Source organism: Emys orbicularis, chromosome 4, assembly GCF_028017835.1.
Source record: "Emys orbicularis isolate rEmyOrb1 chromosome 4, rEmyOrb1.hap1, whole genome shotgun sequence".
Taxonomy (NCBI): Eukaryota; Metazoa; Chordata; order Testudines; family Emydidae; genus Emys; species Emys orbicularis.
Window position 1 is genome coordinate 51,352,536 of NC_088686.1, and position 20,476 is coordinate 51,373,011.

Genomic DNA, 20,476 nt, shown 5'->3' on the forward strand with positions numbered 1-20,476 from the left:
ACTGGTGAAGACATTTTTCAAATATGAACCTATGTCATAATTCATCTTCAGAGAAACAATAGTTCTAAAATGTGTGAACTGCTCCATTTCGCTCAATATGCTGTATGATGTTAATTCTGAAGTATAATGATGGTTACATAAGGGGCAAGTTTTCAAAACTGAAAATCAGAAAGCCTTGCACCTACACTGTGTGAACAATTACTGTGACTGTATGTGGGAAGTTGACAGTTAGTCACGCAATGATTTTAGATGACTTACCATATGCAAATATACATATGGTAACGGCACACAAATGTAGGGTCACTCCTCTGCACACATTTTTGCATAAGGATCAAGCCTAGTTCTTTTGAAAACTTGGTATTTAATGTGCAACATCATTAACTATTCAATCCCCAGTCAATGTAGCACATCCAACTAGTGTGGGAGTGTGGCAAACTTGGTTTTTTTTCAGGAGTAACATCACTTCTGCCTCACAATCTGACCCCTGACTGGATACCGATATTGACTTTCTAAGAACAAATCTTTCCCCTGACGTCTTTGCAACAGATTTTTTTCCTCTCCGTTAACTACTGTATCATCAGCTATTCATCCTATAGGCCTAAAATGTAGAAATTTTACCAGCATGAAGAGAAAAACATCTTAAATGGATCTGAATAGATTCCAAGGCCAGAAGGGACATTGTGATCATCTAGTCTGATCTCCTGTAGGCTATTGAACTTCCCCAGTAACTTCCTAGAGCATATAAAATAGTTCTTCACCAACTTCACATACCCTGGGCTGCAGAGATTTTTAGGGGGGTCTGGGACTAACTCTGTAACTGAGGCCCCCTCACCCTGAGAGGAGGCCCAGATGCGGGGTTGGGGGTCCACCTTGCAGCAGCAGTTTGATTTGTGTCCTGAGGGACTGAGCCTGGCTCCCCACTCTGGGCATTGCGACCCGGTCATCATGACAGAGGGACTGCTGGGCCAAATTTCAATGAGTGTTGCTGTGACCCGGTGCACCAGGTTGCAGCACTACTCGCTTTGGGGGCCCTCTCAAATAGGAAATCCTGGGGCAAACTTCCCCTTCTCCCCCTCTAGGATGGCCCTACCCATATCACTCATACTTGCAGCAAAGATCACATGTGATACTATTACTAAAAGTGCTTTACCTTGGTATCACAGCAAACAATTCTGTTTTTCATTAGCATATTGAACATACTGCATGTCAGTGAGACTACCCAGAAAGTCACATATTTTTATCTCATTTATTTTATAAATGTGTTAGTTAAGATTTTTATCAATGCATTTGCCAGTAAGGGCCTTATTTTCAAATTAGCAGAAGTGCTAGGGACAGAAATGCAGGAGGAGTTGTGAGATAACTTGCTGGATATTTCTGTGTGCAAATACCATATTACACATTTAATCACAGTAATTGTGTGTACCAGATAGGCATACAATTGTGCATATGGTTTTGCAGATGAGCCTTGGCATCTGATATTTTGAACATTAAACCCATAATATGAGAGACTTAAAATGGGGAGGGGGGAGGAGTGAAATGAGGACCTCTAAGCTTTCTGAAATCGTTTAAAAATACACTTTTTTTTAAAAGTAAAACAAACGTTTTATAAATATCCAAAAAAAAAAGTTAACATCTTTCTGTGCCTCTATGGTCCATCTTGTCCTGTTTAGATTGTAGGATCTTCAGGGCAGGGACAGGGACTTCTAAAATTTGAGTCTTATACAGAACTAAGCATATTGTTAGTGCTTCTAATTCTCTGAAAGTGACAGCCACAGCACTTAAATTCTGCACGACCCTCTGGGTACTACTTGCTTTCAGATATAATACTTACATTGGGTCAGAGCCTAAGCCACAGGGTATTATTATTCAGAAAGCTCATGCCACTTGCCTCAAAAAATATTTCCAGTAAGTAAGGCAATTGTACTTGAACAAACAGGTTAAGTTTCATCCAGACTGGGGTTTTTTTAATGTAAAGGAAACAATTTTATCTCTGTAAATAGTTTCATATGATTTTCAGATTAAAAAGTAGCAGGTCCAAAAATCTGACTATATATTTCCAGGAAAGCAAATGGCTAAAATAAAATCAAGAGCATATTGGCAATGAGGGTATAACTCCTCTTCTATAAATTATGTAAGGAAGTGTCTTCAGGCTAAGAGATTCCCCCTTTTTTGTTACAGTCATAACAATACTCCTATCCAATTCCATTAGTATCAATGGGAACTGTGTACACTTCCAAGAGCAGATGAGGCAGGTGGCATGGTATAATTGTTTAAGTACAAGTCTGGAAGTCCAAAGCTCTATTCCCATTTCTCTTGCTGACTGGATAATACATCATGGGATTACCTGGTTGTCAGAGGTGCTGAGCAGTACATCCCCAGCTCCCACTGAAATCAAGTATCTTTGAAATTCTGGTCATTAACTTCTCATTCTCAGTTTCTACATCTATAAAGCGGGGACAAATACTTACCAGCCTCAAATGAGTGTTGTGTGGATTAAGTAGTTAGAGTCTGTAAGGAACTCTGAACCCACAAAGTGCTTATAAAAATCCTCTGTATTATCATTAATTAGGGTTCCCACAGTCTCCCTTCCCCAATGATCTACTTATTTAAAGATGCCACTGTACCCATCACTACAAGTGAGCAACCTAAAGGTCCTTTCCTCTGACTCACTGACAGTATCATATAGTCTACACTCTGCTTCGTGCCAGCCCATTGTGTGCAAGGTTGTAGAACTAGTCTGTCCCTGTGGTAAGAGAAACAGATTTTCCTTTTGATTCTAATTTGTTATTTTAAGTTCATCTCAGGGAATTAGTGACATATTTTTATTGGTTTAATCTTCATAAATTCATGGCTATGTAACGGTGCCTGTTGCCACGATGCCGATGTATCCTGACAGTCCCTTACCGGGCTTTCCTCTTTCATTTGTCATGTGTCTTCATAATCTATGGAAAATTCAGTACTCTGTTTAATTTTAATTGACTTTCTGAAATTCACATTACTCATATTTGCAAGCAATTAAACTGGCTCCTGGTGCAATGGCTAATTTAGGGGCAAATGCAGGAACCTAGTATTCAACCCAAATAGTGAGGTGTACACTGGTTATCTCTAAGGCCTGGTCTACACTAGGAGTTTGTCGAATTTAGCAGCGTTACATCGAATTAACTCTGCACCCGTCCACACAACGAAGCTATTTAGTTCGACATAGAGGTCTCTTAAATTCGACTTCTGTACTCCTCCCCAACGAGGGGAGTAGCGCTAAATTCGACATGGCCATGTCGAATTAGGCTAGGTGTGGATGGAAATCGACGGTAAGAGCTCCGGGAGCTATCCCACAGTGCACCACTCTGTTGACGCTCTGGACAGCAGTTCGAGCTCGGATGCTCTGACCAGCCACACAGGAAAAGCCCCGGGAAAATTTGAATTCCTTTTCCTGTCTGGGCAGTTTGAATCTCATTTCCTGTTTGGACATCGTGGCAAGCTCAGCAGCACTGGCAACGATGCAGAGCTCTCCAGCAGAGATGGCCGTGCAATCCCAGAATAGAAAGAGGGCCCCAGCATGGACTGATCGGGAAGTCTTGGATCTGATCGCTGTGTGGGGCGATGAGTCCGTGCTTTCCGAGCTGCGATCGAAAAGACGGAATGCAAAGATCTACGAGAAGATCTCAAAAGCCATGGCAGAGAGAGGATACAGCCGGGATGCAACGCAGTGCCGCGTGAAAATCAAGGAGCTGAGACAAGGCTACCAGAAGACCAAAGAGGCAAATGGACGCTCCGGATCCCAGCCCCAGACATCCCGTTTCTACGAGGCACTGCATTCCATCCTAGGTGAGGCCGCCACCACTACCCCACCACTGACCGTGGACTCTGAGGATGGGATATTGTCGACGGCCGGTTCCTCGGACATGTTAGTGGACGGGGAAGATGAGGAAGGAGATGAGGAGGACGAGGCAGTCGACAGCGCTTACAACGCTGATTTCCCCGACAGCCAGGATCTCTTCATCACCCTTACAGAGATCCCCTACCAACTGTCCCCAGGCGTTAACCCGGACACAGAATCAGGGGAAGGATCAGTCGGTAAGTGTTTTAAACATGTAAACATTTATTTTTAACAGAACATGAATATTAACAATATTAACAATGGGTTTTGCATGATTACTTTGCCCTAGGCGCTTAACGTTTCAGTCCTTGGCAGTGCAACTACTGAAAAAAAATCTAACAATGTCCGCTTTAGCATGATTGGTTTGCCCTAGGCGCTCTACTGTTTAGTCCCTGCCAGTGCAGCTACAGTAAAATCCGGTCTATATGTCTGGGGATAGAGCAGAAATCCTCCTGGGACATCTCCACGAAGCTCTCCTGGAGGTAATTGGAAAGCCTTTGCATCAGGTTCCTGGGGAGAGCGGCCTTATTGGGTCCTCCGTGGTACGAAACGTTTCCACGCCAGGAGACAAGCAAGTACACCGGGATCATTGCCTTGCAGAGCATGGCGGCATACGGCCCTGGTCTTTGCATGCTTTCCCGAAGCATCCTTTCTTTCTCTGTCTCTGATATCCTCATCAGAGTGATGTCGCTCATGGTGACCTGCTTTGAATTAGGTAGGGGAATGTTAGTATTGGGACTGCTTGCCTGTTCCTTTACAGAACTGTAACCGGCGGTTTACAGCCACGCGGTGGAGAGGGGCAGCATACAGGGATCTTTCCCTGGGACAGCCGCGAGGGGGTGGGACAGGGGCAGAGTTCATGCTTGCCGGATTGCTGGCAGCAGGGACTGGCATTGCTTTGAACGTGAAAGGAGGCCAGTGCTGCTATTAAAGTTTTAAGCAGCCACAAGTCTACGGCTTACCATGTCGGCCTGCTACACAAATTCCGCTGTCCTGCCCCGCTTGTCTGATCTGCACTGCAAGACCCCAGGCACTGAATGCGAAGGCCGAAAATTCGACCTTGTCCTGAGTGCGCATGTGATAGGTGCTGTGCATGGTCTTGTTCACAGAGAAAGACTATGTTCTTTGTTCACAACTAAATTTATCTTTCTGAGGAATTCACTCCCTTTTTCCCATCCCACAGCTGCGACTGTCTCCCGACCTACCCTGGCATCACACTCCCAGAGGCTAGCGCAGATTAGGCGTAGGAAGAAGAGGACCCGGGAGGACATGTTCTCGGAACTTATGGTCTGCTCCCAAGCCCAGGCAGCCCAGCAGACCCAGTGGAGGGAGAACTTGTCCCAAATCCACCGATCACACATTGAACGGGAGGAGAGGTGGCGGCAGGAAGACCAGCAGGCGACTCAAACGCTGCTTGGACTAATGAGGGAGCAAACGGACACGCTCCGGCGCCTTGTAGATGTTCTGCAGGACCGGAGGCAGGAGGACAGAGCCCCGCTGCAGTCTATCTCTAACCGCCCTCCCCCGCCACAAAGTCCCATACCCCCCTCACCCAAAGTCCCAAGAAGGAGGGGCGGCAGAGTCCATGAAAACTCTCACTCCACCCCTGCAGACAGCTCAAGTACCAGAAGGCTGTCATTCCCCAAAATTTGAAAAGTCCTTTCCTTCCCGCCTCACCCAAGCCCCCGTCCCAGTTTCATCCCCCAGTTTCATGTGTAGTTGCTAATAAAAAATACGTTTCTGTTAATTACTGTTTCCATCATGTTCTTTTAGAGGAAAGTCTGTTTGAAGGGGGGGAAGGGGGTTGGTAATTGGACAGGACAGTTACCTTTACCAGGGTACAGACGCGGGGGCAGGTTCAGCAGCAGGGCACACACACATTGCAGTCACTAGTTACCCTGGTCAGTCTGGGAGGTGGTTTTCATGTTCTGTGTGTGGGGGGGCTATGTGACTTTGTGGCGGGGGAGGGCGGTTAGAGATCTTATGCAGCGGTCCTTATCCTGGATCACAGAGCCACGCAGCAGGGGATCTGTAACCGTCCTCCCCCTGCCACAAAGTCACATAGCCCCCACACACAGAGTCCCGAACAGGAGGGGTGTCAGGCTACGTTGAAACAACCAGTCCACCAGTGCGGAGCCTGTCATTCCTCGAGTTTAGAAGCGTCCTTTGCATCACTACACTACACCCGCTCCCCACCACAGTCTGCGTCCCAGGTTCAACACTTTACCGCGAAAACAGTAATAAAGAAAACGGTGTTCATTAACAAATTTCAAGTGATTTTATTTTTAAACGTGTGTTGGAAGGGTGGGAACGGGGTGAATGGGGTATGTAACTGGAGAGGATAGTGAACATTAACTGGGTAAAGAAACGGGGGCAGGTTCTGCTTCTCTGTAAACAAACTTAATAGTCACAGGTTACCCTGCTCACTCAGGAACCTAGCTTTCAAAGCCTCCTGGATGCACAGCGCGTCCCGCTGGGCTCTTCTAATCGCACGTCTGTCTGGCTGGGCGTAATCAGCGGCCAGGCTACTTGCCTCAACCTCCCACCCCGCCATAAAGGTCTCCCCCTTGCTCTCACAGAGATTGTGGAGCACACAGCAAGCTGCAATAACAATGGGGATATTGGTTTCGCTGAGATCAGAGCGAGTCAGTAAGCTTCTCCATCTCCCCTTGAGACGTCCAAAAGCACACTCAACCACCATTCTGCATTTGCTCAGCCGGTAGTTGAAGAGTTCTTTTTCAGTGTCCAGGGCGTCTGTATAGGGCTTCATGAGCCAGGGCATTAGCGGGTAGGCTGGGTCCCCGAGGATCACTATAGGCATCTCCACATCCCCAACAGTTATTTTGTGGTCCGGGAAGTAAATACCTTCCTGCAGCCATCTAAACAGACCAGAGTTCCTGAAAACACGAGCATCATGAACCTTGCCCGGCCATCCGACGTTGATGTTTGTAAAACGTCCCCTATGGTCCACCAGTGCTTGCAGCACCATTGAAAAGTAGCCCTTTCTGTTAATGTACTGGCTGGCCTGGTGGTCCGGTCCCAGGATAGGGATGTGAGTTCCATCTATAGCCCCACCGCAGTTTGGGAATCCCATCGCGGCGAAGCCATCTATGATGACCTGCACGTTTCCGAGGGTCACTACCTTTGAGAGCAGTAGCTCAATGATTGCGTTGGCTACTTGCATCACAACAACCCCCACGGTAGATTTGCCCACGCCAAAGTGGTTCGCGACTGACCGGTAGCTGTCTGGCGTTGCAAGCTTCCAGAGGGCTATGGCCACTTGCTTCTGGACACTCAGGGCTGCTCGCATCCGAGTGTTCTTGCGCTTCAGGGCAGGGGACAGCAACTCACAAAGTTCCAGGAAAGTCCCCTTCCGCATGCGAAAGTTTCGCAGCCACTGTGATTCATCCCAGACCCGCAGCACTATGCGGTCCCACCAGTCCGTGCTTGTTTCCCGGGCCCAGAATCGCCGTTCCACAACATCAACATGACCCATTGCCACCATGATGTCCTCGGCGCGGGGTCCCGTGCTTTGTGACAGGTCTGTGCCACTCTCAGACTTCAGGTCCTCACCGCGCTGCCGTAGCCTCCTCGCCCGATTTCTCAGCATCTGCCTCTGGGAAAGGTGGATGATATGGTGCGAGGTGTTGACAACGGCCATAACTGCAGCGATGGTCGCAGCGGGCTCCATGCTCGCAGTGCTGTGGCGTCCGCGCTGTCACTGACCAGAAAAGTGCGCGAACTGATTTCCCGCCGGCGCTTTCAGGGAGGGAGGGCGGGAGTGACGGTTGGATGACGACCGTTACCCAAAACCACCCTCGACACATTTTTTCCCCCCAGAAGGCATTGGGGGCTCGACCCAGAATTCCAATGGGCAGCGGGGACTGCGGGAACTGTGGGATAGCTGCCCACAGTGCACCGCTTCCAATGTCAACGCTTGCCCCGTTAGTGTGGACTCACAAAGTCGAATTACTGTCCTTAGTGTGGATACACACGTTCGACTTTGTAATATCGATTCCACATATTCGATTTAAGTAAAATCGAACTACTCTCGTAGTGTAGACATACCCTAAGAGAGACCTCTCCATAGACTGCTGTGCAGCTACAGAGCCACTGCCCAGGGTATCTCAGCTCTGGTGGCTGAGATAACATGCCGTACCCCACACATGCATCACAGTAGTGATTTTTGGGAACAGAAGAAGGGCCAAAGGGTCAAGAGCCTCTGGTCTTCCCACAATCTCTCTCTCAGCTGCACAGTGATATGCATTTCTTGCATAGCCCATCCCCCAAACAATCCAACTCCTTTCCTAGTTCAGCAGAACTACATCAATTCTGCTGCCAGGAAGAACTCTGCAGCCACAGACATGGGAGCTGGATTTGATTTATACTCTCACCCTTTCCATACTTGTATGGCGTCTAGTAAGTTTTCCTCTACTTTTAAATGTTCATTTGTAGCCCTCCACCAGTCTCCCCATGTTACAGTTAATATTACTGTTATGTTTGTAGTGTTCTTCTCCAGTACAGCAATTTGGTCTATGCATAATTAATAATAATTTAGAAATTAATAATCATGTTGGTCTGATGCTAAACTTTTTACCTTCTTAAGTACACATCCAAATTCAACACTGAGGATAAAGCCTGTTCAATGCATTAAAACATTTGAAACATAGAGAGGTCCTTTTAAATATTCAGTGGTTTGACTATCTGTGCCTAGCTTAATTGCAAATAACAAATGTAGTAGATAAATGCTAATGAAAATAGTTGTTACCCATAAGTTACACCCCTAAGTATTTTTCACTTGATTCTCGTTCTATTTCTGAATTAATTTGATAGAACTTTCCCTTAATTTCATGAAAATGTTTTGTGATGGGAATTTGAAAACATAGACCCTAAATCTAATTATGTTGCAGGAGAAAAGCTTATCTTGGAATATATCATTACAGATCCATTCATGTCCACTATAGACTCCCAATGGCGTTTGGAGTGCACAGTGAATGAAGGATTGGGCTTTAAAAACTCCAAGAAAATGACCAGACTCCCACTCTATCATGGCTTGCACACACACTCTATACTTCACAGAAACACAACACCTCAGAATATTGTGTGGAAACACATTGTATTTCTTCCTGATTTAAATATGATTTAATGGAGGAAGTTCCATGTAGAAAGATGAGGATGGATGTCTTGCTTCAGTGCTGGATCTACAAAAGACAGGGGAGAACCTATTACAAAGGCTTTGAAGTCTGTCTTCTCTCCTATGACATCCATCAAATAACCATACCATAGGTTTCAACATTTTGTGACCCAAGAATCTCTTAATGCCAACGCAAGGGAGTGCAGAAGGGTTACAGGAATCTCCTGATTCTGGTGTGTGCATTCTGGTTCACCAAAGAATGCCATGTGAGGTCTCAAATGAAAGCAAGTGTCACGCCAGACAGCAACATCATTGTGAAATTTATGTACAGATGCTATGTAAAGAATTATGTATATATATTAGGGCCGTCACATGATTAAAAAAATTCATTGCATGATTAATCACGCAATTAATCGTACTGTTAATAATAGAATACCATTATTTAAATATTTTTGGATATTTTCTACATTTTCAAATATATTGATTTCAGTTACAACACAGAACACAAAGTGTACAGTGTTCACTTTATATTTATTTTTTATTACAACTATTTGTGCTATAAAAACAAAAGAAATAGTATTTTTCAACTCACCTCAGACAAGTACTGTAATACAATCTCTTTACCATGAAAGTTGAACTTACAAATGTAGAATTATATACAAAAAATAACTGCATTCAAAAATAAAATAATGTAAAACTTTAGAGCCTACAAGTCCACTCAGTCCTACTTCTTGTTCAGTCAGTCACTCAGACAAACAAGTTTGTTTACATTTGCAGAAGATAATGCTGCCCGTTTCTTATTTACAATGTCACCTGAAAGTGAGAACAGGTGTTCACAGGCACGTTGTAGCCGGTGTCGTAAGATATTTACGTGCCAGATGTGTTAAAGATTCATATGTCTCTTCATGCTTCAACCACCATTCTAGAGGACATGCATCCATGCTAATGCAGGGTTCTGCTCGATAATGATCCAAAGCAGTGCAGACCGATGTATGTTCACTTTCATCATCTGAGTCAGATGCCACCAGCAAAAGGTTGATTTTCTTTTTTGGTCTTTCGGGTTCTGTAGTTTCCACATCAGCAGGGCTGGCTCCAGTGTTTTTGTTGCCCCAACCGGCAAAGAGGGGGAAAAAAAAAAAAAAAGCCACAATCGGAGCCGCCGCCGCTTCGTTCTTATGCAGCAATTTGGTGGCAGGTCCTTCTCTCCGGGAGGAACTGAGGGACCCGCCGCCGAATTGCCGCCAAAGATCCCCTTTCTGTTGGCCGCCCCAAGCACCTGCTTGCTGTGCTGGTGCCTGGAGCCGGCCCTGCACATCAGAGTGTTGCTCTTTTAAGACTTCTGAAAGCATGCTCCAAACCTCATCCTTCTCAGATTTTGGAAGGCACTTCAGATTCTTAAAGCTTGGGTCGAGAGCCAGGAGCCAGTTTAATTTCTTGCAAATATGAGTAATGTGAATTTTAGAAATCTCACATTGGTACCTTCTTTGTGTTTTGTCATATTTGCAGCAAAAGTTTTCTTAAAATGAACATGTGCTGGGTCATCATCCGAGACTGCTATAACATGAAATATATGGCATGAAATATATGGCAGAATTCTGGTATTCTGGAACTCCCCCAAGGAGTTCAGGCACAAATTTCATTAACACTTTTTTTTAACAAGCATCATCAGCATGGAAGCATGTCCTCTGGAATGGTGGCCGAAGCAAGAAAGGGCATACGAACGTTTAGCATATCTGGCATGTAAATACCTTGCAATGCTGGCTACAAAAGTGCCATGCGAACGCATGTTCTCACTTTCAGGTGACATTGTAAGTAAGAAGCCAGCCACATTATCTCCCGTAAATGTAAGCAAACTTGTCTGTTTTAGTGATTGGCTGAACAAGAAGTAGGACTGAGTGGATTTGTAGGCTCTAAAGTTTTATATTGTTTTGTTTTTGAGTGCAGTTATGTAACAAAAAAAAATCTACATTTGTAAGTTGCACTTTCACAATAAAGAGTTTGCACTACAGTACTTGTATGAGGTGAATTGAAAAATACTATTTCTTTTGTTTATCATTTTTACAGTGGAAATATTTGTAATAAAAGTAATATAAAGTGCACACTGTACACTTTGTATCCTGTGTTGTAATTGAAATCAATATATTTGAAAATGTAGAAAAACATCAAATTTTAATGGGCAGTCCTTGTTTAAAAGTGAGATTAAAACTGCAATTAACTCAAAAAAATTAATTGTGTTAAAAAAATTAATCGTGATTAATCACGTGAGTTAACTGTGATTAATTGACAGTCCTTATATATATATTTTTCTTAAAGTTTGTATCAAGGTGTTAGTCACCAGAAAAGGTGAAAAACAGGTTATCTGTCAGACAGGAGATATCTATCCATCTATCTGTTTACATGTGGACTGAGTATTGTTTCATTCAGAATGGGTCCCCTATCACCAGTCTGAACTGAATGCAAATGAAGGATTGTAAAAAAGAACTGCCAGGAAGGGAAACACAGTGGAGATAGAGAACTATATCTTGAGGTGCATATAGGAGATTTGCTTGAGTATATTGGGTGGGGCAAAGAGCCAGAACAGGCACCCTTCACTGAGGAAGAAAAAGGACAGCACTTTTGTTTCATAAACGAGGGGTCTAGGCCAGGCTTGGTTGAAAATGGAGGCTGGAGAATTTAGGGTGAGTTAAGTTTCTTTAGACAAAAGAGTAACTTGCTAGTTTAGTCTCTAGAAAGCGAGTTATGATTTTGTTTTTTATGTATCCATTTGTCTCCAAAGTTCTTATTCACTATTATTTGAATCTCTAATCTTTGATAATAAATGTATTACTGTTTTCACTATAAATATATCTAAGTGCTGTGGTGTTAAGCAAAGTGCTGTACTGAGTTACAAGATGGTGTACACTGTTCCTTTGGGAACAGCAGACCTGGTAATTCTGTGAGTGTTCAGTGGATAAGGGGCTGGACACTGCAGGGAACACTGAGTATTCGGGCATGGGTCTGTGCTTGAACAGAGGGAGTGAGGCCTGCAGGGGTCTGGAAGGCAGCGCTTGTGCTGCTAGAGGCCACTGGTTTCAGAGAACTAACCCACAGCAGGCACAGACATAGCTGCTTCATGCTAAGGGGCAGGCAGTGGTGAGGTGCTTCACAACCTTGGATACCCCTAGGATGCATCACACATTCCATAGCTCTTCTATCCAATACTTTCCTAAATTACCATCTTTGCACTATACAGTTCTGCTACTTATTACTGCAAAAAATGAACAACTTTCACACAACTGTCAAACAAGAGTCACTAAACATTTAAAGGGAGTCTTATCAAGGTAAAAGCCACAACTAAATGTTGGGCTATGTTGCCCTGTGTTGCTTGGGTATAGGAGAGAGCAGAATCTGTCCCAATATATTTAAAGAACAGTTTCATTGTAAACTATTATAAAGCCAGGGATTATAAAGAGTGAAATAGCTTTGAGTCATGTCACTGCTTATGCTGGTTTTTTTCCTTTTGCCATTTTTGTACTGCTTGGACAGTGAAACTGAAGTATTCACTTTCCTTTTCTGCCTCGAGCCTTCAAACAAGCATGTGTTTAAATTACACAGAGAAATAGTCCCACAGGTCTTGTCTATACTGGGAAAATGCATCATGTTGGAAAATGTGTTAACTAACAGATTTATACTAATACAATGTTAAACACAATTTTGCCCTGAGCATAGACAAGGATAACTGGGTTTAAAAATGTGTTAATGGCTATGTTGTCTGGGTTTTTGTTTTTGTTTGTTTGTTTGTTTTGACATTTCATTTATACTGTTTTGTTTCCTTTTGAACAGCCTATGGTTAACTAAGACCAGCTAACAAATTATCAACATACACAGGTGTTTCCAGGATTGGGCAGATACGGTCAGTTTCATTTGTGGCATCTAGAGCCTAATCCAGCTCCCATTGAAATGAGATGAAATATTCCTATGGATTTCAATAGTAGTAGGATCAAGAGTAAAAATTTTGAAAGCACCCAAGTGATTTGGGAGCCTAAATCCCTTTGACTTTCAGTGAGACTTAGGTTCTTAAGTCACTGTTGAAAATGGGATGTAGATGATTTTGAAAATGTTGCCCCAAACCTCTGATGCGCTAAAGTCATGTTGTTGAGTGAGTGTGGGTGGGGAAATATTTTTTAAACTTATTTTCATTTTTTTTAAATGAATACAAATTTCTATTAATATTACCTTATGGAAAACCATTTAAAGCAACCCTAAGCAAGGGCATAAATTAAATTGCCAGTGTCCCTTTAATATCTCTTTAGTTGCTTTGACAGATACCTTTAATTTACAGGACTTTATCCCAGTTAGGAAGGATCCTAAAGAGTTCTTCTATTGTTCCCTGCCAGTGTTGAAAGCTATTCCCTCTCTTTATATGTACCTGCAAAAGAAATGGGCAAAATTGATCCTGGTTTAGGTTCTGAATTACTGCCTAGTTAGAAGATCCTCAGTAACTATTTCTATCTATCAATTGGATACCAGGCCATCATACTAACATTACAGAGTTTGCCAAAAGTTAAAACAAATAAACAAACAAATGAAAATAGCAAATGAAATTCTGATATTATACATACAAATTTGAAGTCACTCACCATTTAGGGTCAGGATGATGCTCTGCTTCCAGGAATTCATCACTGGACAGGAGGGATTCTGGCTCCTTTCTTTTGCCCTTGCTTCTCTCCCATTGATGGAGGGAATGGAGAGAGTTTCATTTGGGAACATGGTCCCCAAGACAAAGTGGTTGCACTCCTTAGTTGCTCAACTGATTTGCCTTCTTTAATTTTTCTACTGCCATGTGTCCACTTGGGTGTGATTCCGGCTCCATGGAGTCACCGTTCTCCCAACAGCAGAGTTTCACTCATCCGTGACACTTCGTCAATATGCCACCCACAGTCTGTTGGGCACTTTCTGTATGTCTCTTCCCTTCCAGGGTAAAATCATGGCAGAACAGGCTTAAAGTGTTTGCACTGAGTCTTATAGTCATAATATGTTTGTAGGTTGTCTGATATCAAATCCTTTTTAAGCTTCGTAAGTGTCTCTAACTCACTCTCTCATATACATGCACTACTACATTTACCGTTCACTTTGTTACACTATATAAAAGTTTGATACCTTTGCCTCCTGAAAGTTTTTCAACCTACCCTGTACCGATTTAAAACCAAACAAAACTGGAAATACCAACCCCCTCCATTCTCCATCTCCTTCTATGCTTCTCAAGTCTTGTCATATAGCTATAAACCTATGTTCTCCCTTCAAAGAATTATGTCAAAATAATAAGGAACCAACAAAACAAAACAAAACAAACATTCTATACAACATTGCTCAATTATTTTACTTTTTGATGTTTGCTATCTCCCATGTTTGATCTGTTTAGTTTATTAGCCTTTTGGAGCAGGTATCTTGTCTGTGAAACACCTAGCACACTATTGGTACTAAAGAATAAAATAATAAAAATATTTGTCTTGTGTATCATTGTATCTGGATAATCCCATTTGCAAGCTGTGTTTTGTTTATTTTTTTTTGGCTAGAGAGAGGGCGGATAATATAAATTCACAAGGAAGTGTTAGTTAACAGTTACCCCATCACAAAAGTCTCCTTCACAACCGGACAGATAGTATGCAGGGAAGGAAAGGCTGGTGCTACATCCCATCCCATATGGAAACAGCATTGTTTTTTTTCTTCAATATATACATGTGGATTTCAGAGCACTTTGAAAATCCAGTTTGGAACAGAAATGGTGCTGCAGTCGTAACTCTGGAGCAGCTAGCAGTGGCTCAGTAACCCAATGACGGCATGATAGGGTAAAGAGATGCAGCTAGCATCTAAATTCAACAAACAAATAGTCCTATGAGCTCTGAGATGTGATCCCATCAATGTGGTATTAGTCTGAATATTTGCCTGTTTAACAGAATTTGCTAATACTATGCGAAAAGCAAGGACAGGCTGGTGCTAGTCTTTATATAAAAGAGAAAAGGCTACTGTGTGTTCAGTCATTTCTTACCTTAGAGCACAAACAAATTCCTGGTAGCCCATACACAAAGAATTATTATTTTCCTATCACAGTTACAGTAAGAAATTTTCAGGTGAGATAGAAAAGGATTCTCCAATCACAAGACACGCTGCTTTTGTACTTGGTTTAACTTGCACTTGGTGTGTGACTATTAAAGCCGTGAATAGTTACAGAGATGCTTGAACGAGCCCCAATTAGACATTTTAAACAAATCTAAATAAAAAAATTAAGTTCCCTTGGAAAAATCAAGCGCAAATTTATATGTAGCAATTGCGGAACTCCCTTAAGTCAAGCCCTACGCTGGAAATGTATGTCCGGGGTTGTAGAGGGAGATGATCGCTAATGTGTCGAACTGGCTCAGCCCTATGTATAAAACGGAGCCTCTGAGAAATAACGGAGAATATCAACTCACCCGAGCCGTCGCTTGCCCGCACCGGGCTGGCCAGCAGGAAGCCACCTGTAATCAGAGACAGAGGGATTCAGTAGCGGTCCCACAGCCGAGCAGGGTAACTGGGTGCAGGCGCGCTTGGCCGTGGGGTTCGGAGCGGATCGCCGCGCCGCGCCGCGCGGGCAGGCGGGGTGCGGTGACCGGGGGACGCGGAGGCGCTACCCACCTAGCAGCATCAGCACAGGAGACATGGCGGCCGCGCACACTGGCACCTGGGGAGAGGGAAGAGAACTTCAGCGCAGCGCTCGGCAGCGGCAGGGTTAACAAGGCGCCCCCTCCCCCCGGTGTGTGGTTAGGTGGAGTTAGGGGCGTCGGTGGCCAAGCCTCGGGGTGTCTCTGGCTCCGGGCTGGGAGGTGGAGTGTGGGCACCTGCGCGGGGCTCGCGTGGGGAGGGCGGGCTTTCCTGCGCCCAGGCACGGGCTGCTTGGCTCCGCTCGGACCCTTGGGGACCAGCCCCGGGAGCTCCTGGCGGGCACAGCCTGGTGGGGGCCGGTGGAAGACAACCCACCCCCGGGAGCTGCAGCACACTGCCTGGCTGGCGACGCTGCCCAACGCGCTGCTGCTGCGGCTGGTGCCTGTGACAGCGCCGCGAGTCCCGCGCTCGCTTTAAACCCTTCCACGAGCGCATGAGCACTGGGCAGGCCCGCGCTGCCTGGGTGGCCTGGGCGGGCGACCCGGCGGGGAGGGAGCGAGCGCCAGGCTGGCGGCCTCACTGGTAAATTGCCTGAGGGCAGCAGCAAGCAGATGCGCGGGGCGCCGGCAGGGCCTCTTCTCCTGGCCCTGCAAGCCGATCGGAACGGATTCCCAGGCACCCGTGTAAACCTGGCCGCCTGTGGAGTGACTCCGGAGTCACACCTGGACAAGTGAGACCAGAACTCGGCCCGGGGAGCTCTACTCTGCCCCCAGAGGGCCGATGGACACACAGGCAAACAGCCCTGCCGCCCATCCGGGCCAAACCTTGGCGATCGTGTACAAGTTCATAGACAGTCCCTTACCGTCTGGTGGGATTGCACTGTGAGCTGCATCTTGTGCAAGGACAGCTCATTGCTGGGCAGGAGGGAGCTCGGCTCCTTTCTCTCGCCTCCCCTTCTCTCCCGTTGATGGAAGGGATGAAAATTTTCCTTTGGGAACAGGAGTCTCCAAGACAAAGCCGTTGGATTCCTCAGCTGCTCAGCGGATTCCCATCCTGTAGTTTTTCATGTGTCCACTTGGGTGTGACTCTGGCTCTGTGGAGTCACCCTTCTCCCATCAGCAGCGTTCCACTCACGCCTGACCCTTAGCAATATGCAGCCCACAGCCTGTTGGGCATTTTCTGTACGTCTCTTCCCTTCCTGGGCAAAATCGTGGCAGAACAGGCTTAAAGTGTTTGAATTGATTCTTGTAGTCAGACCAGGTTCGGAGCTCTGCAGATGTCAAATTCTTGAATGTCTTTGAGTGAGTTTGAATCACACACACACACGAGTCAACTGACCCTTTTCAGTTTGTTACACTGTGGAGATACCCTTGCCCTCTGCAACAGCCTCTCAAGCCTCTGCCTGTATGATTTTTAAAGGTTTAGGGGAGCTATTGTTCCCTTTCCTTACTCATTATGTTATCTGCAAAAACAAGGAGGATTCCTTGTGGCACCTTAGAGACTAATAAATTTATTTGGGCATAAGCTTTCGTGGGCTGAAACCCACTTCGTCCACGAAAGCTTATGCCCAAATAAATGTGTTAGTCTCTAAGGTGCCACAAGGACTCCTCGTTGTTTTTGCTGATACAGACTAACAAACTAACACTTTTAAACCAGTCATTATCTTTTCTGGTTATTATGATGTTCCAGGTAAATCTTTTGTAACATAACGTTTTAAGCAAATGTCAGCCGGCTGGGCTGTCGGTTACCTCGTCACAACATTTTGTTCTGAATAGGAGATATTTTAAGTGGCTAAAGAAATGAGGGGGGCTCTTTGTCTTTTCATAGGAAAATGGCACGTTTTATCCTAGCTCTTTGTACAATCATTGGCCCAAACTGCAAACCCTGTATATAATGGAAATCATTTCAAGCCAGGGGGTGCAGCAGCACCCCTAGTTCCAGCACCTATGTGTACAGTCGCAGCGTGGAGGGTGTAGCCTGGTGGAAAATGAACTGCTGCAGCTGGTCTCCTTAAATCCACAAGGCAAAAGTCCCGTCAGGTCTGCGATGGAGTGGCACCCGCCTGGTTATAAGTGGCTTATTTGCGTTTTTAATAGAATCTGGCACGGGTGTCTACTCATGCCAACAAATCCCGTATACCAATTAATTTGAACCTAATTAGACTAAGTGGTCTCTAAAATTGCTGTTTGCGTTTAGATTTGTTGAAAATCTAATCCGATTTTGGTTTAAATCATTGGTATACAGCTAGTTACTTCATCCCCACCGATGAACAGCTATGGGTGAATCCAAGCACACACGAACCATGCGCTTTGCCTGGATAGTCGTTTCCCCCCAACCCCTCTTGAAAATGTGTACAAAAACGTAACTTTTCCTTATAATCTGATTTGCATTTGTTTTGAACTGAGTGTTCTGTGTGAAATGCTGATGATGCAGGACGGTTGGGCACCACAGATACTATCGCTGTTTGGTATGATCATATTACTTATATATGGAGGAGTGAATACTAGTCTGTAAGCATATTTTCAGGGATATTTGTACGAGGTTTTTTTGTTTTTTTATGACTTCAGCCACGTTCCTGCTCCTTTAGCGGTTGCTGTCTATAAACACCCATGTAGTTGACTGTTATTTAGCGCAATTGTTCCTGGAAAGGGAAATTCAAAATTGCACATGTGAGTATTCACAGAAATTAAAATAGTAATTGGCTTTCCACGAGCGTTTGTAGCAGCAGATTGATTGTAAGTGTTATTACACTTATCCAGTCAGTGAACAGAAATGGCAGCATGGTTCTTTTGTGACAAATCTAATCAACACATATCGAATTTTGGATTCTGAATAACAAATTGCAAAATAATTGAGTTTTGTGAAATACATCAAATAATTCTGAATAACAAATACATCTGAGAAAACGACAATCTGTTCACTGACATTTTGCAAATGGGGGGGGGGCGGGGGAAGGAAAATGTTATCAGATAAATGATTCATCCTTAATTATTTGTTCAACTCTGCTGTCAGTTGTTAAATTGGAATTGTGTGTATTAACTGCTGCCATCTGCTCTGATCTCTCCAGAAACATATTTCTGTGTTTCCAAGATTGCAGTCCGGAATCAGATGGGTGGAAGGAAGAGGCGGTACACTACAAAGTTCCACCCACAAAATTAGCTCCTCCTATGTGAGTCACCAAAATCAGATACTGCTGATTAGGCTGTGTGGATGTTCAGAATGTGAGCATGTGTTCACTCTGAGCTCTACTGGGATCCTTGATCTTGGCTTCCCTAGATGGGGCTTCATTATGTCTATGGACTCTGCTAGGCTCCTTCAGCTTGGGTTTTTCTTAACGGGGAGGAGGGAATAGGTGGTATCTCCCAAATTTACCCATTGAGATGGCCCTCTCAGTAAATTGTGCAGATCTGTGATCCTCCCTCTCTGTTCCCACATAAGAAATGAAATATTTAACAATGTTGACATTTACACTGTGATCATCACTGGCCTCTGAGTTAAGTCCTGATTGAGATGATTAAGTCAGTTCATATCTCTCTGAGCGATTATTCCAGACTTTCTGCAGATTCACATAGATACCTGTTCCTTGGTTACACTCATGTCCACACTACAAAATTAAATAGGTCAACACACAGCCACTGCAGTAATTAAAGCAATGTTTCATGTCCACACTATTCTCCTTCTGTTGGGGGTGTGCATCCTCACCAGGAGCGCTTCCACCAACTTAACTGTCTGGGGCATTGTGGGGGCACTGACAGCTGGAGCCCCCCCCTCACTCTGGGCCTGACAGCTGGAGCACCTCATTCCACCCCGGGGCTGACAGCATCTGCTCGTAGAATATATCCAATTCATTGTCACCTGGTCCATTTGTTGGTGGATATATTTGGATTATTGTATACTTGACGCACCTTGGTTGCAGCCTGGCTGTTGTTATTCTGTTGTTTACTGGCTCCCAAGCCAGCAGGGTCTTCCTATAAGGTTACCCAAAATAATTCCTATAGCTCTTTCATCCTGAATATCAGATTCTAGCACCATCAGACACCATCTTGCACACCTTGACCATATCGTCTCACTGATGCCAAGTATGTTCAGAGGGTATTTTTTTCATTTCTTATGAAACCTGTGCCAGCTTTTCCATACTATACAAAGTATATACGTTCTATGTGCCTACTCTTGTACAGATCAGAATATGATGTCTTGAGATCTCAGCTTCCTTTTGGCTTTCACTGGGCTCTGTCATACTTGGGTTTTGAGCTCCATCTGCCCCTCCTGTCCTCAAGTTTTGGTTTAACTGAACTGTTTCTATTGCATTAAGGGTTTTACCTGCATGGGGCACAAACCCAACTGCAGAAGCATCCTCTTTTATCTGGGCTTTATCTAGAAGGCCTTTGTTAACTAAACTTTAATTTTTATTCCATTCAGTTTCTTTCACTCAGAAAATAATGTCTCACACCTCTATTCATGCACTTTGCTGCTTCTCTTTCCCATTCTCCTTTCTCTATTTTTCTCCCTCTTTCCTGACTTTGTGTCTTTCCTCTTCTCTCTGCATTTCTTTCCGTGCAGCAACTCCCAATCCTGCCTCTTGGAGCTTCATTCCCACTGGCTCCCTAACTATTCCATCCAAGAAAATGATCAGCAATGAAATGGTCATTGCTGACCTTTAAATGTCATCTTTAGTCTTTAGCTTTAACACATGTTTCGTGGAGTCCAGACCTTTCAGAGCCAGGGGGCTGGAAGCACGAGGGAAGCGGTTAAGGCTCCAGCAGCTGCATGGATTGTGTTCATACCTGTGGGATGGGGCCAAAAGAACTGAGCACCAGCAAGAACAGAGCTGTGCCATCACCCCATGT

The 20,476-nt window shown here is 44.5% G+C and overlaps 1 protein-coding gene across 1 annotated transcript in view; it reads right to left on the reverse strand.

The window, feature by feature from the left end:
* The window catches only part of COCH (cochlin), a 39,112-nt gene extending 22,988 nt beyond the window's left edge, over positions 1 to 16,124 (reverse strand). The window contains exons 1-3 of the mRNA XM_065404037.1: positions 16,005 to 16,124; positions 15,663 to 15,708; positions 15,461 to 15,505 (exon numbers count right to left, since the gene is read on the reverse strand). Of these exons, the coding sequence (XP_065260109.1) occupies positions 15,461 to 15,505; positions 15,663 to 15,708; positions 16,005 to 16,124 (211 nt within the window). The remainder of the gene's footprint in view (positions 1 to 15,460; positions 15,506 to 15,662; positions 15,709 to 16,004) is intronic.
* Positions 16,125 to 20,476: the final 4,352 nt, after the last annotated feature.